The following is a 21,487-nucleotide window of genomic DNA, read 5'->3' on the forward strand; positions in this document are numbered from 1 at the left end:
TAGCTTGTTTGAGGTTATTTATAAGTGGGAGAGTTTTGGAAGGAAGTCCCACATCAAAAGCTTACATCTGTCTCCAATTTCCTGATACGCTAGGCGCCTTTGATCCAATGCCAGCCCGACATGTGTTCTAACGGGGGCCGAATCTTCCTTCGGTAGTGTCAGATACGGTGCTCCGGGGTGAAATACACAACGGACCACAGGCACAATCCTCGTGATGTCCTGCAGCCCCCGCTCTGTTTATAGGCGACTGACGAAAGGAAAACGATGAGTTGAGTAGATGGTTGAAACTTCAGATGCGTTGGTCAAAGTCACTAGGACCGAGATGGACTTGGACAGTGATGGTTGGAGCGGATTGTGTTGCCGTTTGTCTTCTGGGAAGGACGGCATTCCGGACTAACTACGGCCCCGCGCCGGGGAGGCTGAGAGACAGCAGGCGCTTTACGCGCCGTCTGCTCTTGCCCAAGAGGTTTTCATGAATGCACCTCAAAAGAGGCTAGGTACGTACTAAACGGACTCTTGCCTCAACAACGTCTGGTAAGTCGGAGGGAGTTCCTGCCGCGTGAGTCTCGTCATCCACCGGAAGTTCCGTTCCTCGGATCTTGCGATCTATCAGCGTGTAGATGACAACGAACAATGCCTGTAATGTGATGCTATCAACATGTTACATCTTCAACCACCAGCATCGTCTACTTTCACTCCCTGAGCTGTCTCATCTGTAACAACGCACTTTCTCGATGCCAGTTGATGCAACACTCATGGCCGCCGAAGATACCGGACCAGCAGACTACGCCTTGCTTCAATCCTTGTTTGTCAGCCCAGATATTCACTATCCCGGGAACCTAAAATGCATTGCCAGAGTGTTGCTGCAGCCAACATGTATCTCGTGCACCTTTGACCTAGCCGACCCTGCAGGCTCACACTCGCTCGTTATTCCGGACCCAATGTTTCCTTCCGATCATGACATTCAAGCAACCGCCGCAGAAGAAATCATCGAGAGCGTCGTAGGAACCTATCATCAGGGAGAGGTCTTGAAGCTGGCGCTAGAATCGAGTTTTACCAATATCCGGTTCCTGCAAGTAGCTCCCAAGATCGACCTCCCATCGCTGAGGAGCGATCCAAGGCAGGACCTGAAAACATTGGCCCGTATCGTGGGGGAAGCAAAGCTCCACGGCTTCTTTTGTAGGCCGAGCACTTTGCCTCTAGAGCCCGTCGACGATAGGAAAGATGAAGGACTTGTGATGCCTTCTTCCGCCGTGCACTTCCACGGTCAACTTACCCAGGGTGTCGAGCCCGACGACCTTGACTTTTCCGAGGAAGATTTGTTGTACGTTGCCGAGCCATTGTACGATGAGTCGGCCGATGACGATCTCAAAGATCTGATTAATCAGGAAATCGACTCCACTATGGCAAGTACCCCCTCATGGTAGTGTTGTCAATATCCATGCTGACTTCCGTTCCAGAAACGCATTGGAACCATGACTCCCCCTTTGGTTGCGCCCTCGCTCAGCGAATCTGACGAGGATGAGTTTTTCCTTCCGGACGCGGAGATCTGCGAGATCGACAACATTTCCGAGCCAGCAAGCCTCTTTGGCGAAGATCTCGAACTGGCCAGGAGAATCCTCAACATCTACGATGACCCACAGCTACCAGATGTATCTACATCCGACATCGTTGGTTTTCCATCCGACACACCAAGTTTCGAGATATCCACGCCAAAACATCAAGAAATAGATCTAGAGGTTCCGCTCTTCCCTAAATCAGACGATGAGATGACCCACAGCCAAGAGGAACAGGCTTTCCGTGTGTTGGTCGAGAGCGTTCCGGACTTCAATGTCGAAAAGGAAGTGGTTAAACAAGCGGGGACAGCGATAGATGAGACCGAATCTATTTTCGACGAAGAATTCAGTATCCTCATGAAAGACAAAGTAGACGGTATGGCAAGAAGGCTAGAGCAGGAGCAGATCGAGACTGTCGATGCCATTGCCCGAATGCAACCTCCGGTCCTTGATTTCAGCACGCCCCCAGCAGAGTGGCAGGGGAAATCGCAAAATCCGTCAGCGATGCTCTCATGGATCCGCCGCAATCACAAATACCAATTTCGGTCTTCTCAGTGGCCGAAGAACCCACAAGAGCAGAGAGACCTCAGATGGGTCCCGTTTCCGGTATCACTGGCCAAGGCGGTTGATGTAAAGGAGTCAGTCGGAGACAGCTGCGTGTTGGAACAATTATTTGGGACTCGCCTGCCAGGGCCGTTGCCAACCAGTGCCGACTATGTGCACCCATGTTGTTCTCTCAAGATCCTCAGCCCAGAAGACGAAGAAGAGCTACCAGTTCCTTGCGAAGATGAACTACAAGAACTCGGTCTTGCACGCTCCGAAGATGGCATCATGGACTTGATCAGAAAGTATAGAGTAGCGCAATCTGCCAAGGAAAGGCCACTAGAAACTACATCTTCCACGATAGGTTTCAGATCCCCGCAGACGGCCAACCACGGAACTGCGACGCACTTCCTGGGAGGGGGCTTGCTACTCGATGAAAAAGAAACCGACCCAGCTGGGAAGCTGTTAGCCAGCTACATGGACCTGCGTGGAGCAAAGAGACAGAAAACTTCGACAGGCTCCTCTATTCCAGCACCGACAACGAGCACCGCGGGCGTGTCTAACCCGCCCGTGTTGAAGAGGGCCACGCAGAACGCATCCAAACCACGAACCCCTCAACCGGAGAGACAAGCCCCCTACGCCGAAGCCCCATGCCCGCCTATCGACGTGCCGAAAGAAGCTCTACGCATCGTCATCTCGGTCAGCCTCCCTCGATGCGTCATCTCGGCGCTCCAGGTCACGTTCCCAGCCATTGACCTGATAGACCGCGACTTCGCAAGGCAAAACACGTGGTTCCGGTCTCCGGGGAGCACGAAACCCACAGAGGTTCAGTCCCAGCTCTCCTACGAGGCCGACATCATCCCCTCCCCGTCCACGGGCATTGTGATCACCACGATTCTCAAAGTGCGACAGAAGCCGCTACCGGGATCAAAGGAAAAGCTCTCTCAAGTCCGCCAGCGGTTGGCGCGAGTTGCCCCTCTCTACGAGCGAGTCGTGGTCCTCGTCTCGGAAGGAAACCCTGCGGGGGAGCAGGTCGAGCCGCTCAACGCCGCTGACGCCGAGGCATATACCTCATTTGTCGCTTTCGGCTTTTCTCTTGGCAGGAGCAGCGGCTGCAGCGTCCGAGTTATGTACGTGGCCGGTGGGAGCCAGACGCTGGCCCGCTGGGCTTGCGCCCTCGTCGCAATGCACGCCAGGGAAGCCGCCCCCGACGTGCAGCAGATCCTCATGACCGAGGAGACGGAGTGGGAGGTGTTCCTCCGACGGGCGGGGTTCAACATGTACGCCGCCCAAGTTGCGCTAGCGGTCGTCAAGGGCACGTACCCGGACGATGAAGGAGACAGCACGCTCGTACGGCTCCTGGGTATGAGCTCCACGGAGAGAGCGAGCCTGCTGCGGGGTTTCCTTGGGGTTGAAGGTGGTGATGGCGGCCGGAATCTGGTCAACAGAGTCAGTGCACGTTTGGGATGAGGCTGCGAGAGCTTCCTGGGGCCCGGAGAGCCGGTGGGCGGCGCCGTGTTCGGACGGATTTGAGTAGAATGTAATCGAGGACAGTGCACGCCGTTCCTTTTTCGTCGGCCTCTTGGCTTCGTTGCAGAGTGGGACGTGCCCCGGACTGGGCTCAGGCTCGGGGACGTCATGTGATCTCAAATCAGACTTTAGCGTCCCATTCTCGGCCAGCCGGTATAGAGAGAGAGAGAGAGAGAGAGAGAGAGAGAAAACGCAGGGAGGGGTTCATCGGGGAGAAGTGAGCCGCAGTGAACCGATGGACGTTTTCTTACTCCTGCAGCCTTCACTCGTGATCCCGATGAGAAAAGACCGGATGGTGGGGGGGGGGGGGGATCTTCCTTTCCGAAATTACTCAACTCATTCGATTTCCTGTCTATTTTTTCTTTTCTTTTTTGGATTGATTGACTGAAACATGGAAAAACATGGGTAGGGAGAGGGAGAGGACGAGAAGGAAGGAAGTAAAGATCTCACGAGGTGGCTGGCACTCTCGAAAGGCTTCAGGGAAGAAGAAAGAAAAATTAAAAAACAACTACGTCCACAAAGTCACCCTCCCCCCTCCCCCTCCGCCACCTCTTCTCTCGCCAGGCTCCGGCCAGCCTCGACCCATAGCTTTCTTGCGACTTCTTCCTCTACATGGGACAGACGCTTCCGACGCCTTGGCTCCCCGGGTAACATGTAATATGTCATTGCACACAAGTCATAAGAGACGAAGCAAATGGGAGGAGAAATGTTTATAAGCAGAGCAATAGTACCTATTGCATTTTCGATGATGCCCAAGGTGCCCAGGTCCATACACAACTAGGGATTCGACAACGCGGCAGGGGGGATCTTGTCGCCCTTCTCGAGGGCCTGCTTGACGAGGTCGGAGCTGAGAATGCCCCCCATGACCTTGTCGAGGAGCTCCTGATCAGGCTGTTGGAAGTCGGGACGGAAAGGTGGCAGGACTTTTGTGCACTCGGTCAAATCGTTGATGTTGTTGACGCCAAGAAGGGACATGCGGACGTACTCGACAGCGTAGGCCTAAGTGTTACAGTGTTAGTCAATATAAGGTTATAAGATGGGACGAACGTGTCACGGGGAAAAGCTTACCTTGCCCCACGCGACCTGGCCGCGCGGTCCCGCCGAGAAGAGCCTCCACAAATCGTTGGTCTGCGGGTCCAAAGACACGTTGATGTCGCTCTGAAACTTAAAGACAGCGGGCGGCGCGTTCGGGTTGAGCGTCTGCTGGTAGAAGGCGATGTCCCAAGTTCCCGGCGTGCTGTCCTGGGGCGACTCGGCGCGTGCGGGATCAACAAAGCGCTGCTGGCTGGTGCTGTGGGCGCCCAGGAGGGCCACGAGACCGGCGGGCGTGAACGACTTATCGGCGAAGATCTTGAAGAGCTTTTCCGAGCTGTCCTTAGGGTCAGGGAGGAGGTTCTGGACTGCGGGTGTGGTCGTGTCCTTGCGGCCGATGAAAGTGCGAACGCGGGGGCCGAGGGGGCAAGAAACGGTGCCAACATTGGCGCCTGTCTGGATCAAGTCGGCCATGCTGATGCCATATTTCTTGTACTTGGCATACCAGCCCGACATGATGTCGCATATGTCCTCGAGACCCTTGTTGTCAGACCGTGTCTTACACTCGTTGGCAAGAATGATGGAGCCATCGGCGCCGGTGCCTCCCGTCGACTTGGACCAGGATGCGGCGTCATGGAAGCCGAGACGGATGGCGCCGCGAGCGACGCTGTTGCATCGACCGGCGTTTCCCACCATTTGCTTGGCCATGTCGTCGGCAATGTACTTCCAGATGCAGCATTCATCGCTGGCACAATCCTCAGAGTCCCTGGGGGCGAGCTCAGACTCGTCGTAAAAGGTCTCCACGTCCGCGCCAGGGGCCTCGGCGATCAAGATATCCCTAATCGCTGATCCGGTCTGGGTGAGATCGCGTTCTCGTAGATCAACGAGGTCGCCGATCAGCTCCGTCGAGGGGCCACCGCCGCCGAATTGTCGAGTTTGGAGCTCAGCATCAGCTATCAGCTTCTTTATGTTCATGCCAGGATGAGCAAACGCAACGCCTGCCACGAGGGCGCCGATGAGGGAGGCAGTCTTCATGGTTGCGATTTGGCAAGATGGAGAACAACAAAAAAGAAAGGAATATGAAGTCGAAAATAATGAAACAAATCCGGCCCTACCCAAATATTAGGACTGCTATCAATAGAAGCGAAAGAAGACAAGCGAGAAGCGAGAGGTAGGATGCTAGCTCGAAATGCATCCGGACGGCCCCTGGCACCTCTACACGTATTTATGTTAGATGAGTCGAGAAATGGCTGGTACAGAATATTCTATTAGGCTTCTTTAGCTTCCGGCTCATGGACTGCCGGCCGCTTGGATAGTCACGATCTCGGGCTTGAATTGACGTGCGAGAGACGTTAATGGAGCGTCTGCACACTCTGGTCGCTCAAGTCCGTCCATGTTACATAACGCCGAGACGTGCGTTACGGAGATGATCAAAGCAATTTCATTGCTTACAGCGAGTTATCTCTATTTTTACTGAGAGGCATGACATAGACTCGGCAGCGACGCTGTGGAGGTAGCAAATGATGAGTTCTCATTTTTGAGGAATATTGAGCTTGCGGCCTCACCGGAAATGGAACCATACATCGCAGGCGTAGCAATAAGGTTGCCTAGATGGACGCGACCAGTGAGTCAAAATTGCAGGTCGCATTCCTTTCGATGCAATCCGGAGATGAACACCATGAATCCTTATCGCCCCAGAATGAACATGATTGACTTGGGTGAGGGGCATGTCCTCCAGCGTAACTGTTGGTACGAATAGCTATCGGGGACGCTCGCAACTCCGATGCGAAAATGTGCGTGCGGCTTGGCCTCTGTCACTCATCCGAAGTCTCGTATCGTTGGGTCGAGACTTTTTCTTGAAGAATACTAGTCAGGAACGGGGACGCACAGAAAAGGGAAGAGCGTATAAACGCTTGGAGTCGTGACAGCGCCGTTTAAGGTATTAGCTAGAGAGCGTGTTTGGGGGGCGTACCCAAAGGTCCGTGTCAAGGCTTGTTAGAAACCATAGACCAGCTCAAATGACTGAAAGACCCATATGCAGCCTCTGGCTTGAGTGACATGGCGATGTTGACCTGCAGAAGAAGCGTGCTTAGCCTTTTCTTTGGTCGGCCATCAGTCGGCGGTGACGACACTTGGCCTGTTGAAGTAAGATGATTTCAACTGTTCGGCTGAATGGAGGTCTACACAGTCGGAGTACGACGCGCGAAGACATCCGGCCTCTGCAGGCGAGAAATCACAACGCTGCTTAGAGCTCGGGTATGCGAGGCAGAAGCTGCACCCATCAACTCTAAGTGAGCCTCGAGTCGATAGCTGCAACTTGCACCTCGGGAATCTGATTCCTAGAACACGGCCCGAGCCAGTTTCGACGACCAAAACCCACTCGCCCGGCTTCCGTCTGATTCTTAGTGCCCGAGCCGTGGGGCTGAGTGATATGGAGAAGAAAGGATGCGAGACCCCCCCTGAAAGAATTTCCAATCTTGATTGATGGTCGGCAGGACCGACGCTGCAGAACACGGGCGATGCAGGCAAATATGCACCATGATCTTGCTGCAGTCGTCATCGTAATCATGTCGCATCGTGAAGTTTGCCGAGGATGCGTTGATCGGCCGTTCATATGAGACTGGCGGCGAGCCTATGAGTCTGGCTGATCCTCAGTCAAGGTGTCTGGGTCTGCTATGTCCGTCGCGAGGGTCCAGACTTTAAGGGAGGAATCAGGGGTGATGCGTGTCGATGCCAGGCGAGGTTGGCCATTGCCGTCAGCACAACCAAGCTCATTGTCCAGTTCGTGGTCCGCGTGACTGGTCCACGAACCAGAGCAAGTGGCGACTACCGAACCAGTGTGGTGGAGGGCAGCGCTACCCACGGGCGATGAATGGGCGGCCCAGTCCCATGACTTGTCCAGAACCCCGTCACAGGCGCCGACGTTCTCATAGATGAGAAGACTCCCAGACTCTGTACCAGCCCAGAGTTCGAAACCACCGGAGACGTCCCCGGTGCCGGGAAACACGTCACACGTCAGCCGTTGCTGCGTGGTTGTATTTCGGCCAACGAGCAGGTTCAGCGGCTGGCCAGTCCCGCGTACATCGTAGACGAGGATGCCGCTGGCCTGGCGCTCATTGATGGCCAGATAGCGACCGCATGGACTCCAAATGGTCTGAACTATGCCGTTGCCCCCAATTTCCCGGCCAAAGTGAGCCTTGGTGACGCCATGGATACTCCAATTCGCTACAGGCTTGTTCGTACGCGTCACATCGTAGAGGCCCATCCACCGGGACCACGTGCCGGCGGCGACGATGGAGGTGCCGGGTTCGTCGGGAGACTGGCTTGATAATGCGGATACCATGCCCTTCATACCAACGCCGCCGCCTTTGAGGAGGTGTCGTTTGGAGGGGATGGTGGGGATAGTCAGGACGGGGCCATCAGAACCGGGTCTCGACATATCAAAGTGATCGAGACGGTTCATCGAGCCGGTTAGGAAATGAGTGCCGGGCCAAGACCACATAATGGATTCGGGACAGATGTACTCCTCCGTCTCGCGGCGAATCAGCTTGTAGGAGCATAGCGGATGGGAAGAGGGCGAGTCGGGGAAGACATGGTGTAGCTGGATGGGGTGATCTTTGCAGGCGAGCAAGGCTAGTTGAGTGTGAGGCTCGGACAAGGAAAAGTAGGGTGAGATAGCGGCCGAGTAGAAGGGTTCTGGTAGGTGCAACTGGCCCTGCGGCGTCAAGGTCCGCGGCGAGCTGTTCTTGTCGAGAAGGTCTGCAGGTAAGACGTAGGTCGACAAGCGGTTATCAGAGGTAGAGGCGACAAGGGCTGTGCCGTCGGCAGTCCATTGGAGGCGGCGGAAGAAGCTTGTCGGTCTCAATTGTGCGGCAGAATGTGTGGTGGTTATGTCGGTGGTAGCAACGAGATGCATTAGAGGGGCATAGGGGTCCTTGTCCCAAGTGGTCATCTGGTGGTGCGGCAGAGGGTCTGCATCGTTGTTTTCCGAGGGATGCATCGCTGACATGAAGGTTGGTGGTGAGAGGGGTACGCTAGCATTACTCGTTGCTGACCGCTATTGACGCTGCAATAGAAAGAAAGGCCGGCATGTGAAGGTTGGTTGAAATCAAGAATCTGCAGCTTTGAGGATCACTTCGAAGGTAAACCTTGAGGCAAAAGAGTGGGAGTAGCGCGGAGGAGAAGAGTAGGATGGCTGCAGTTGAGAAATTTCAAGGTCGTGTGAAATGGCGAAGATGCGTTGCAACCCTGCAGAGTGTGGAATTAATCCTTGGTTGTGATGCCTTGGACGTAGCGTTGCATGCAGTTGAATTCAAGTCCGAGGTGGAAAACGGAAAGGTCGCTACCTACGCTGATGCTTATGCTGCCTGCACCTGCCTTTCTTTTTTCTCGATGAGGCACGCAACGCAGCCAACTGCCGGCCCCACCATCTTCCTAATCAGTTCACCGTCAAACTCACCGTGAACAGAACGGTGAGTGGATACGGTGGGGTTATTGGGTACGTACCTCAGTGTGTGGCCTCTTGTCGCAGTCAGAGGTGGAAGGAAGGACTAAAGGAGAAGCCTCGGTTGGTCCCTTCCCCTCGGAAAATGTTCCCGCCAGCCAGCATCCGCTTGCTTCCACTACTTCCACTTCCACCACAGGCAGTGCCAGTGCCTCCCGTTCCAGCAGAGGCAGATCCAGGTACCTCATGTGAGAGGGCGGCCCACCCAAACGGCGACGTCATGGCGCCGCTAGCGATGCATGTTCCTGGTCCTAGCGCTAAGGTGAAGTACGTACTGTCATTACCTACCTACGTTGTACTACTACGGAGTACGGATACTACCTATGTAGGTAGTACCTAACGTAGCAGAGGTCCAATCTCCGACCCCGCCGTAGCCGGGTTTAAATCCTCCAAGCACAACGCATCACACCATAGAAGTGCACACCGCGCCTCGGCTGGCACTCGACGACAATCAACGTCCATCTGCCTGAAAGTCAGTCAGTCTGTAACATCTGAAAGGTGAGCTTTGGAGACTTTATTTCCTCGTCCGCCACGCCCGCGCTAACCACTCACTCACTGCAGTGACCTTGACAATCAGGAACTCGGAACTCGGGCGCCGGACTCGTCTCAATTAACACAGCAATCATCCACTTCCTCGAACAATCTCCTCCATCATCTCGGCTCTATCCCCGCCCTCAAAGCATCGACCAGAGAACAGGCCTCGGACGAGACGATCCCATATCCTTAGATTACTGTTTTTTTGCTGCTTCCCATGATTACGCAATGCTGAGCTAGCCCTGATTCTTTTCCCACTACCGCTTGCTTCGCCTGCAGCCGTCTGTCTTCCTACACTCGACACGCGACTACGGACCTCCTGCGCACGGCGAACCCCGAACCAACAGGCATAACCACCTTGATAGTCGATTCTGTTTTGTTGCAACCTATCCTCGTCCAACACATCTTGTGAGCCAACGCCAGCAGTCACCTTCCTCCGTACCAGTACCTGTCCGAGCATGGTTGCTACAATCTTCGACGACCGCTGCGCCGAGCTGCGCGCCCCTGGCTATGCGAACCTGATAGTCTCCATGTGAGTCAAATCCCCTCCCACTCTTGCTGCATGCCCCAACACCAGCTGATGCCATTCTCAAAGCATTATACTCATCGGACTCGTCGTCTCATATCTGCCGCAACACTATCGCATCATCGCCAGAGGTACCTCCGAGGGTATCTCGCCATGGTTCGTCCTGCTGGGGGTTACATCGGCCACCTCCGGGTTCGCCAATATCCTGACTGTTCCTCCCTCGAGACGCGATATCGCCTGCTGTAGCGAGCTGGGCACCTTCGAGTGCGCCGCCGGCCTTTTGGGAATCGCTCAGCTAGGCATGCAGTGGATCTCCTTTGCCTTGATGTAGGCCTCTTCCGCATCCTTGGCTTGGACCAACATCATACTGACTGCCCGCAGCCTTGTTCTATTCCTCATCTTCTTTCGATACGATGCGAACATCCCCGAACAAGAGCTTGTCGACAGCCCGCCCTCGTGGCATACCGCCGTCATGGTCGGCGCGCTCTGCTTCGTTCACGCCCTGCTTGTCATCATACTGACCGTCGTCTTCATCGTGGCACTTCGCGACCTCCTCGACATCTGGGCCAATTTTCTTGGCGTCATGGCGGGAGCCCTTGCAGCCGTGCAATACGTCCCCCAGATCTGGACGACGTACCACATCAAGCATGTTGGCAGCTTGAGCATCCCAATGATGTGTATACAGACTCCGGGTGGCTTTCTCTTCGCCGCCAGCCTTTTTGCGAGGCTCGGCTGGGAGGGATGGAGCACATGGGGTATCTTCGTCCTCACGGCTTTCATGCAGGGCGTTCTGCTAGTCATGGCCATCTACTACGAGTTCCGGGAGCATCACGGAGAGCCGCAGTCGCCCAGATTCGTTGACGACACGAGACGGCCCAACCCCGTGAGGACCTACTCAGAGGGCTGGGAACAAGGTCTCCCCGGCCCCTACACAGCCCACCCCGAGCGGTACGCAGACACCGAGGAGGAGCTGGAGCGGTTACAGGACAGAGAGGAGCGGCAAGTTGAAAGGGAGACGAGACCCCTGCTACGCCCCGGCGGCATCGGCGACCCGCATAAAAACTACAACACCGCGGACGATTAAGACGCAGGTTGTGCCCTTTCTTGATTTTCGTCTTCATTCTTGTGGACTTTACAAGAATTAGCATGTCACGGACAAGCAATGCAAATTTTATTAGGTTATTTGATGGGGTTACTTCTACAACGGGATAGGAAGCCGTCAATCGTGATCAAGGTTAAATGTCCAAAAGCTCGGAACTTGCTGTGACAATACTATATCTGTGAGTGTGCTGGGCGAACGCGTCGGTACGCCGTTTCCACGCGCAGTCTGGCGTCACCATTTCAGGAGGAGGCCCAGCCCCCCCCCGGCAAGCCCCTAATCTCATGTACTTGTTCGCCCGCAGGGAAAGTATCGACATCAGCAACATATGGTGCGCAGGATGAAGCCGCGAAAAGGAGCTATGGGCATCTCCACTGGAAAGCGCCAGCAACAGAGGCCGGCATCGTTATCACTTATCCGAGCCATCACCGCGGTGCGGTTATCGCGGTTCCATGGCACCAGATTTACCGAATAGACATGTTATATTGTCCCTCCGCCCTCCCTGGTGTCAGGGACCTGGGAAACAGTCCCTCGAAAAAAGTCTATTGTGGCAATAGTCAAGTCTATCACGCGGTTTGCTGGTGCACGCCCATCTAGCCAAGCCAGCCACGGTTCCAAAGTCTACGACGCACGGAACGAAAAGAAGGTGAAAGGGGATGTTACAGAAAGGGACAGGGAGATGGAAACGGAAACGAAAACGGAAACGGAAACGGGAGTGGCAAGACAATGTTCACGGCGGTCGGTCGGGTTCAGCACATCTCCCACAGTGGCCGCGGCAGGCCCGTACGCTTCTTCGGCCCCGCGCGGGAGGTATCGGGGTCGCGCACCGTGACGTAGACGACCTTGCGCGCAGGCTCGCCCGTCGTGACGGAGTGGGACTGGAGGCCGTAGTAGTCCGAGATGGAGTGCGTCAGCCATCGCCTGCGGTGACAAGTCAGCAAACGGAACACGGCTTTCATCATCATCATCGCCGCCGGCTGCTTGGGGAGGAGGGGGGGGCGGAGCGTACTTGAAGGAGGCGCTCTCGTCGTCGGCGCCGAGCGTGTCAAAGACCATGCCGGTGTCGACCGGCTCGCTGCCCACTTCCCTGCGGGCCTTCTTCCACCCGACGCCGCCGCCGGTGGCCGCCGTGCCCTGGCGACGGCCGACAAAGACAATCTCCTCATCCTCGCTGTCGCCCTCGGCGTCGCTGGCCGTGCTCCACTACAGAATACACACCCCTCGGGACCCCGGCTCCAGACGTCTTGAAACCTGTCCTTGAAAGCTTTACTCTGGTCCTCCAGAGCGTACCACCGGCCCCTAGGGACTCAAGAGTTTCGTGATTCCCGTTTGTCAGGGCTGGGTACGAGATAATTGAAATTACTCGCTAGTGACCCGTCAAAAATTGATTTTTCGATTATCTCGATTGGAGGAGTACCAAATTTACATAAGGTAATTTCCTTATCTTGATGCTGATTATAACGTCGGACTGAGGTTCTCCGAGCGTCCTACACTTTCGTGCCGATGTACCGTCACTTGATGGTTCGGTAGCGTAGTGCTTGCGTGTGCCTATCTTGGCCGTTATTGGCACAGTGGCGAGTTTTAGGTATATTTTGGGATGCTAAGGCATATGTGTTTTGGCGGTGTCGCGGAGGTCGCGGGGCACCTCGCCGACGCCGAGGCCGGTGGCAGAGCCGTCTTTGCGCTGCTGCTTCTTGCGCTGGGCCTGCAGCCGGGAGGTCTTGTCCTCGATGCGCTGGCGGAGGCCAGTGTCCCAGAACTGGGCGACCTGGTAGGGGACGACCTGGACCGGGTAGGTGGGACGGACTTCCCAGTCGCTAGGGAGGGGGGGCTGGGCGTTGGGGACGCCGACGAGACGGTCTGGGTTGTGACGAAGGGGAGAGGGTCAGCATTGACACCGAGGGAACCAAAAAGGGGGGGGGGGGGGTTAAAGATGACGAACCGTTTTCCCATCGCCGACGCTGCCGGCTGCCCTCACTGCCCTTCAGCAGCGCGTCCCTCTTTTTCTGGCTGTCCCTCCGGCTCAGCGGCCGACGGATCGGAGGGTTTTGAGCGGGCGGCGCGTTGTCGGCGGCGGCGATTGCGGCCTTCTTGATCTGTTGTTGGTCGAGGTTGATGGCTAGCAGCGGCCCGCCGGTGCCGCGAGCGACGGGGCTGACGCTGAGGGACTCAAGGGCGGAGACGGTCCATGCCTCGATGTCGATGGGGGCCGTCGTCGTCGTCGTCGTCGTCGTCGCGTTCTGGGCGGCGAGGTAGGCGGCGACCGGGGTCTGGGATTGCGGCGGCGGGACGTCGGTGTGTGCGGCGACCGGGTGGTCGACGTCTTCCGGAGGAGGGACGGCGCCGTAGATTGCCATTGTCGGAAGAGGAAGGGGAGGGTTTTCGGGGAGTTGGGTTCGTTTTGCACGACGGATTCGGGCGGCGGCTGCAACGGGAAGCCGAAGTTGCTATCGACGAAGGAGGGAGGGTGGCGAAAGGGAGGTAGGGTTCAGGGCTGTCCGATAAGGGGTGCGATAAGCTCGGGGATCGCGGGGTGTGTGTGAGAGAGAGAGAGAGAGAGGCTCGTGATAAAGACCGAAGGAAGTCCGGGCCGAGTGGGAAATGGCAGGCTGTTCCCCCAGTGTGTAGACGTAAATAGGAGGTGTTCCTGGAAGGGGAGTCTACGGGGATCTCCAACGATGTCGGAGGTCTATGGATTTGGATGACGAGTTGTTGAAAGGGGGAGAGAGGATGAGATAGGAAGAAGCCGAGGGACGGGGGGGTGGTCGATGCGGCGGGCCGGGGTTGTCTTAGCTCCGGGATGGGGGACCCATGACACATTCGATATCGGAGCTTCGGCCAATCACGATGCGAGCGCATACCACACCAACGTCGTCTTCGGCGAGTGAATCAGACCTGGCGTCGTTTTTGCTCCGTCAATTTGGGGGGGAGGGGTTAGACTTTGAGACTGTTGTCATATGCTCACTGTGGACGTGTACGCGTTTTGCTTCTAAACATCACCTCAATACCTCATTACGGATACAGCTAAGCAAGTTTTCTGATCTGGTACGACAGCTTGGTCTGCCAACTACTGGAATCATGATGATGCGGGATGATCAGGATCATGAGCCCCCCCCGTGCCGTCCATGTCCTTGTCATGGCGTACGACCAGATTGTGGCTGAAGTTATAGCGTAAGGCGTCAGCCCCTTTGCATTCCAAGCCCGCATCCTCGAGCACAGTTGCGGGCAGAGAGACCCAGGGACAACGGGCGACGAAGTTGCCGGCAACTTCTGCGCCATTGCACTCGGCTGATGAGAAGATTCTCGTTTATAGTTTACCAGGAGGAATTAGCCACACGGCCGAGTCACAGCTTCCAGGACGATTGATTGGTTTTATAGGGACTGGCATTGTCAACGGCACACGAGAAGCCCTCACGTGACAGTTCTACAACGGTTTTGATTTAATTTTTTGGACCTATTTGGTTTTTTTCCTGAAAAGTGACATGGATATTTGTTTATTCTTGGCAAGTTGTTGATTACATTAGAAAATTATGTTGCGCTTGCCACACAAAATTGGACGCCGTTTCTTTTCCATCTTTTCCGAAACTTCCCAGCGAACCAAACCCCCAGAGATGGCATCTCTGCGGCGAGATTCATAACCCCGACGGTGGATGCCTTTGTTTTTTCCCCTTCTTTCCCGCATTTTTCGTTCCTTGTGCCGTCGTTCCTAGGAACAAGGACCACCGTAATTTCTCTGGCAAGCAAGACATAGTATGTTGGGTTGACCCATGACCCTGGGCGCAGCACAAACGCCGGTGAGAGTGCAGCACTTGTCTTGGGTGCACTTTGTGCCCCAGAGTATTCCGCAACGATCTCCATTTTTGGAACTGCTGGCGCTAGGTGATGCCGCTGAGGTCTTGGAGGATGTTTTACTGGAAGACGATGACGAAGAAGTTGTGAAAGAGGAAGAGGAGGATGAGCTGCTCAGGGATGAAGAGGAGGAGCTACTGGAGGACGATGAAGAAGACGAGACGGTTGACGAAGATGAACTAGATGTAGTCGTAGACGAGGGTGGTGATGTGCTGCTCGAAGAGGAAGACGTTGTGCTAGAAGACGACGCAGACGGTGTGCCAGGCGAAGATGTAGTGCTGGAGCTTGAGGCCGACGTTGCTGCAGAAGTTGACGAAAACAAGGCCCCGAAGAGCTGGTTCAGGAGACCAGCTGAAGATGAGGTGGACGTTGTAGAAGATGTAGCTGTAGAGAATGAAGAGGAAGTGATAGCAGATGATGAGGAAGATGTAACTGTAGAAGATAAAACTGACGAAGTTCCAGATAATGAAGAAGACCCAGTCCCAGAGAGCTGATTCAAAAGATTGATAGAAGAGGAGGTGGAGCTGGTTCCGGGAGAGGAAGTAGACGGCGACGAAGAGGAGGATGCCGCTACGGAAGACGACGAGGATGAACCCCCAAACAGTCGATCCAGAAAGCCGATAGCAGAAGAAGTAGATGAAGTGCTAGCGGATGAAGTAGATGTAGCCTCTTGCGAAGACGACGCCGAGGTAGACGTAGTCGCTGACGAGGATGAGGAAACAGACGAGACACTAAGAAGCTGGTTCAAGAGAGTAACCGAAGAGGAAGCAGACGTCAACCCAGTTGTCGAAGAAGTTGTAATTCCAGAAGAGGAAGCAGATGTTGATATGGATGTCAAGGTAGACGTAGATGAGGACGAGAAACCAGATGAGGCACTGAGAAGCTGGTTCAAGAGAGCATTGGAGGATAAAACAGATGTCGGCCTGGTCGTCAAAGTAGACGGGGCACTAGAAGACGAAGTAGATGATGCCCCAAAGGCGGAAATGGACGTAGTACCTCGCGAGGACGATGAAATAGATGAGGCGCTAAGGAGCTGGTTCAACAGAGCAGTAGAAGATGAAGGAGATGTCGAACTTGATCTCGTAGTAGACGTAGTCCCCGACGAGGAGGAGGATGAAGCGGGTGAAGTCCCAATGAGCTGGTTCAATAGGGTAGTATAAGACGAAGTAGACGCAGTCCTAGAAGCCGAGCCGGATGTAGCTGTCGACGAAGGAGACGTAGTTGCAGAAGACGAACCAGACAAAGCTCCGATGGACTGATTCAAGATGGAGATCGAAGATGAAGTAGGCGCTGCCCCAGAGGCCGTGGATCCCGAAGATTGACCTGCTGAGAATGACAGTTAGCAACATGATCGGCAGGTAATCGTAAGTTAAACACGCTGGCTCGCGCGCGCGCGCAGCGACACCATCCTGGGCTGTACTCACCGCATGATCCAAACCCGGACTGGCATCCGGTGCCGCAGTGACCCGTCGTGCTACCACAGTAACCGTACTGAGAGCAGCAATTGCCGAAGACCGAGCCGAGACAGCTGGTATTGCCATACTTGGTTCCGCAATACCCATCGAGTGAGGTCAAGACAGCAGGTACGCTGCTGCTGGCAGCGGGGGCGGCAGAATTGGTAACAGTACAGTTACCAAAGCCGGTCTGACAACCCGTGCCGCAGTGATCCGTGGTGCTACCGCAATAACCGTACTGAGAGCAGCAGTTGCCGAAGACCGAGCCGAGGCAGCTGGTATTGCCATACTTGGTTCCACAATACCCATCGAGTGAAGTGAGTACAACGGGGGCGGGGGCGGTATTAGTGGCGGCAGGACTGACGAGGACAGCGTTGGCGGCGGAACTGGCGAGGACGGTGTTGGAGGCGGAGCTGGCGAGGACAGCGTTGGCGACGGTACAGTTGCCAAAGCCGGTCTGACATCCGGTGCCGCAGTGATCCGTGGTGCTACCGCAATAGCCGTACTGAGAGCAGCAGTTGCCGAAGGCCGAGCCGAGGCACGTCTTTCGGTTGCTGGCACCGCATGTCGCATCCGTGGAGATGGACTGCTGGAGGACAGAACCAAGGGCCGCACTGCTGCTGGCTGCTATCACGTTCAAGGCGGCCGTTGCCGAGCTGAGGGTGGGTGTTGCCGAGCAGACCGGGGCGCTGACGGGGGTGATGTTGAAGTTGTAGCTATAGCTCGCTCCCCGGTACCAATTGGCTGGGGGATCCCCGAGGCAAGTCCCGACGGTGACGGCGTTCCATCCGTTGGCGACGACGGAGTCCAGGATGTGGTTGGTGAGCGTTGTCGCTATCTGCTGGTGGATGTCGTGCTCGATGTGCAGGTAGCTACCGTTACAGGGCGAGCGGGCTACCATGGCTGCGTCCCACAAGGCTACGCTTTTGCCAATCTGGCTGGGGTCGGTGTTGAGGTATCCCTGGGTATCCAGATCGAAGAATGTGATGTGGTATCCGAGCTGGACCATTTGGTTCTGGCACTCGGCACCGCAGATGGAGTAAGGGGGCCGCATGTAGGTGGGGTAGAAACCCAGGATATCAGTGAAGGCGATTTCGTTGTAAACCATCTGCTTTTTGCGTTGATCTAGTGTTAAAGAGTCCAGGTTTTCATGGGACCAGGTATGGCTGGCAATCTGGTGGCCTTCGGCAACCATGCGCTGGGTCGGTCAGTGGTGATTCCATGATATAACGCCAAAAAGCTTACCTGGATGACATCGGCGTAGGCTACGTTAATCATGCCCTTGCCAATGTTGGTTCCGGTGATGAACCAGGTGGCAACAGCCCCGTGGGCCTTGAAGGCATCCAGCATGGCTGCCGTGTAGATGTATGGGCCGTCATCGTATGTGATGGCGACGTCGCCATCATTAACACAGTTGAAGATGCCGACGCCGCCGTAGGGGATGTTGCCCAGCAAGGGTCTCGGATCGTCGGATGTGTCCCGGCCGGCGGGCTTTTGGTTGCCGTCGCACGCCGGGCCGTAGCTGATTTGGCAATCGGGCGAGTTGCAGTAGACCGACCCTTGGCCGCACCATCTAGCAAGCAAGTTTTGTCAATATTTGTTTGGCGGACAGGGCACTCGGGTTCTCCGAGCCACTTACCCCGAAGCCGAGCAGCAGTACCCGTCGGCACACCTCCCGTACCCGGGCCCGCACATCGAATTGTCCCCGAGGGGGATGGTGGTGTTGGCGACGCCGGCGGCTGTTGTTGCTTGCCGAGCCTCGAGAATCTGTTCGTCGCCGTCCTGGGGCTTGTTTTCCGCCGTTGGGGGGTTCCACGTCTCGTATGAGTCCCGCATCTGCCGCAGCTCTTCCAGGCTCCGACGACGCGGCATCACCACCTTGACGTGCGGCCCGTCCCCGTGAGCCTGGGCCGCTTCCAAACCGGCCATAGTGGCCAGGAAGACCGAAGGCCAACGCATCGTGACTCGGTTGGCAATGAGCAATGTGAACGAGTAGATGAAATCAGCCGTAGAGCTCGGAGGCACCAAGGGACCCGAAGAAAAGACGATGGGGTTTTCAGACAAAGGCTTTTGAAAAGCTCGTTGGTTTTCTCAAGTTTTGGTCCAAAAGGACAACCTTAATATGGGCGCAGGGGGTCGCGCTTTTTCGGATTCTGGGTGATGTCAGTTCTATATACAGCACCGTAAAGATCTAGATTTCACCGAGATCGCGTCGAGGGCCGTCTCTACCTTTCCACAGGCGGGCTAGCGATGGCGCTAAAGGCTACAGCTTACGGCCCCGGGAGAGTCCAAACTGTACGCAATAGGAACTGGACGGTTGAGACACTGACCCTCTTTGATTGTGCAGGTCAAGCAAAGGGTGTGCGGTGGCAAGGGCACTCGAGCTGGCATCGCCCAAGACGGCGGGACGGGCGATGAGGGCGATTCCGCTGCGAAGCATATCGCTTTACGATTGTGACGCGCATGGCACATGGGTTAGGCGCACCCCTAGAAAAGAAAAGCCCACTGACTTGTTATGCCGTAGGACCCTCGGCAGACAAAGGATCGGTGGCATCGTTAGATTCGAGACTATCCCGGAGGCAGAGGAACGGATGGACGGGTTCTAGAATGATGTGCTGTATCGGTTGAAAGAGAATAGGAATACAAACGTGAGAGCAGCCAGGCTGGGCCAAGCTGCACCCCCCAGCGACAAGCCACCCGCCCGCCGAGACAAGACGGGCTGCTAGCTAGTCGGTGGTTCCGGAGACGCAACGGAATTTGACTTCCCAGACAGGCCTGGGTCGTTGAGGCACGCAACGCGGCAATGCTTATTGACTGAAGCCGGGGGTAGAGGGGGGGGGGGGGGGGTTAGGGTTCCAGACGGCTTGGCAGCGCTTTTTGGTCCCAATGACGGTCGAGGGAGCATCTCGGAACGGATTGCCCTGGTGCCGTCAGACCGCACGGCCAAGAGCAAAGGCCGGGAAGGCTGGCCGGCTGCACTAGGCCGGAGCCGGCTGTAGCTGGCAGTCATGTCGACTACGATTGCATCGCTTTGTTTGTTGCGGGGGTGGCAATGGAATCGAAGACGACAGATAGCAGTCCTCTGAGACACGTCGATTCTGTTGACTCTCTTATAGGGAGGTTTCCCGTGTCTCATTGCTTCATCAGAGAGCACGAAGAACCCGGGACCCTGCCATCGCTAGATCCCACCCGATCATCAGGACGACTTACTTACCCTTGTGCAAGGAATATCAAAGATACCCAATCAGGCGGAAGCGACACAGATGGCGCGCGATTGACCCGGTCCGGTTGCCATGTTGATCCCTGGTGAGGGATCTACAAGCCCCGGCTGAACCTTATGGGCAGCGCTAGGAAGATGGATGAATAGTCGCGCTTCCATCCATCCCACTACGAAGCAATGAGAGCGTTCCCAGGAATAGGGAACGCGCCGGGCCGAGAACGCAACACGGCTTGCGCCTGTACATTAGCCCAGATTAGATGTTATACTCAAATCGTGCGGGGGCGGTGACTCGCAACCAGACTCGATAGTCTTGATAACTTGGTGATTCAATATCAAATCAGTTTATTCCAGGCCATGGGGGCTGCGTGCTGATTGATGTCTTTCCCCCCATTGCATGTGGTGATAACCCCCATCCATCCGGCCGCCCTTTGTTGCTGGACGAACTCGGCTTAGGGCTGTCGCTCCGTGACATACGACAGGCCCGGGTGCCACATCCGTCGTCGGGTTCGTCCATCTATATGCCGGCGAATACACACCTGCATGTCGATGATGCGAATGCCCGTGTCCGTTTGCGGCTCCACGACCATCACAGCCAAGCCAGCCGCAAAACGCATGGTCCGTTTGCCGTCGGCGGACTGACAACAAGGATCTAGAACCCCCCCCCCCTCCCCCTCGGCAAGTTTCCCTTGCCACGGGTTTTCGATCAGGGGAAATTCCCAGTGCTGAGTGATGTGATGTAGGATCTTGCAGATAATACCGGACTGGTGCCCCCCCTCCCCCTTGCATTAGATGCGATTTGTCGTACCCAGCTCCCTGGGAATCGTCTCTCTGTCCTTTTGTTTTCTTTTCTTTCTCTTTTTCGGGCAGCATGACCGTCAATCGGGGACCATCGATCAGCACGCGGATTGCAGCGACAAAGAAGGTCTTTCTGCAGCAATTTAGCAAAGCTTTCTAACATGTGCTCCAGGAGGGGGGCTATCTTTTCGATTGGCGTTGTGACAAATTGCCCATACCCGCTCAGAAGTCTGATCCTTATTTTGTAACGAAGGTACGTTACAACATATCTGACTTCTATTTCCTCATTGTGTAACAGTGCGTACGGATCAGGGTGAACATCCGGCTGTTCGTCTATTGCCTGAGAACGCAGCGATTTTAACGTAGCTGGTATGGATCTCTAGCAACGCATCCCAGCCATCTTCTATACCAACCTTTGTAAGTATCGATGTAGGCTCCCCCTACCAAAATAACTCTCTTTTAGTCTGTACCACTGGACTTGATATCATTGCTGAAGTACACATGTGAAGTGGTCTGCTTTCTATGCTTGCCATATCCGTCTGTATCGGCCGTAGCTCATCCAGAGCCAACTTCTCGGCGTATGTTCTTGTGGTGTCATTCTAGTCCGCTTTGGCTATTTTCAGATACGGTACACTTACTACATTGCAAACCAAGGATCCACGGGCTTTCCTACGGGATTGAGCTTTTACTGCGTAGTCTTGCGACGATTCCGTAGCCTAACGAATAAGAACTGACAAAGTCCAGCATCATTCCCGACCCAGTTTATTCATGCTGTCTTGTCGGGGCTGGAATCTTGACGCAAAGCGAGCGTCGAATCACCATCGAGTTTCCTCTCAAGTTTCAAC

At 55.4% G+C, this 21,487-nt stretch overlaps 7 protein-coding genes across 7 annotated transcripts; 3 read left to right on the forward strand and 4 right to left on the reverse strand.

Annotated features, from left to right (window-relative positions):
* Window positions 1-755: 755 nt before the first annotated feature.
* On the forward strand, window positions 756-1,427 carry GLRG_11142 (uncharacterized protein; the record flags this gene model as incomplete). The annotated part of the gene is made up of 1 exon (XM_008101827.1): window positions 756-1,427. One exon carries the CDS (start codon window positions 756-758, stop codon window positions 1,425-1,427), a length of 672 nt encoding a protein of 223 aa, XP_008100018.1.
* Window positions 1,428-1,475: 48 nt separating this feature from the next.
* On the forward strand, window positions 1,476-3,569 carry GLRG_11143 (uncharacterized protein; the record flags this gene model as incomplete). Its single annotated transcript, XM_008101828.1, has 1 exon — window positions 1,476-3,569. The coding sequence occupies one exon, from the start codon at window positions 1,476-1,478 to the stop codon at window positions 3,567-3,569; it is 2,094 nt and encodes a 697-aa protein (XP_008100019.1).
* Window positions 3,570-4,406: 837 nt separating this feature from the next.
* On the reverse strand, window positions 4,407-5,696 carry GLRG_11144 (peroxidase; the record flags this gene model as incomplete). Its single annotated transcript, XM_008101829.1, has 2 exons — window positions 4,407-4,628; window positions 4,698-5,696. The coding sequence occupies 2 exons, from the start codon at window positions 5,694-5,696 to the stop codon at window positions 4,407-4,409; spliced, it is 1,221 nt and encodes a 406-aa protein (XP_008100020.1).
* Window positions 5,697-7,293: 1,597 nt separating this feature from the next.
* On the reverse strand, window positions 7,294-8,670 carry GLRG_11145 (WD repeat domain-containing protein; the record flags this gene model as incomplete). The annotated part of the gene is made up of 1 exon (XM_008101830.1): window positions 7,294-8,670. One exon carries the CDS (start codon window positions 8,668-8,670, stop codon window positions 7,294-7,296), a length of 1,377 nt encoding a protein of 458 aa, XP_008100021.1.
* Window positions 8,671-10,157: 1,487 nt separating this feature from the next.
* GLRG_11146 (ATP synthase F0) lies at window positions 10,158-11,309 on the forward strand (the record flags this gene model as incomplete). Its single annotated transcript, XM_008101831.1, has 3 exons — window positions 10,158-10,231; window positions 10,295-10,552; window positions 10,607-11,309. 3 exons carry the CDS (start codon window positions 10,158-10,160, stop codon window positions 11,307-11,309), a joined length of 1,035 nt encoding a protein of 344 aa, XP_008100022.1.
* Window positions 11,310-12,073: 764 nt separating this feature from the next.
* On the reverse strand, window positions 12,074-13,681 carry GLRG_11147 (uncharacterized protein; the record flags this gene model as incomplete). Its single annotated transcript, XM_008101832.1, has 4 exons — window positions 12,074-12,245; window positions 12,334-12,527; window positions 12,970-13,184; window positions 13,267-13,681. The coding sequence occupies 4 exons, from the start codon at window positions 13,679-13,681 to the stop codon at window positions 12,074-12,076; spliced, it is 996 nt and encodes a 331-aa protein (XP_008100023.1).
* Window positions 13,682-16,351: 2,670 nt separating this feature from the next.
* On the reverse strand, window positions 16,352-18,556 carry GLRG_11148 (polysaccharide deacetylase; the record flags this gene model as incomplete). The annotated part of the gene is made up of 4 exons (XM_008101833.1): window positions 16,352-16,499; window positions 16,666-17,825; window positions 17,873-18,200; window positions 18,267-18,556. The coding sequence occupies 4 exons, from the start codon at window positions 18,554-18,556 to the stop codon at window positions 16,352-16,354; spliced, it is 1,926 nt and encodes a 641-aa protein (XP_008100024.1).
* Window positions 18,557-21,487: the final 2,931 nt, after the last annotated feature.

This window comes from Colletotrichum graminicola (genome assembly GCF_000149035.1).
Source record: "Colletotrichum graminicola M1.001 genomic scaffold supercont1.76, whole genome shotgun sequence".
NCBI lineage: Eukaryota > Fungi > Ascomycota > Sordariomycetes > Glomerellales > Glomerellaceae > Colletotrichum > Colletotrichum graminicola.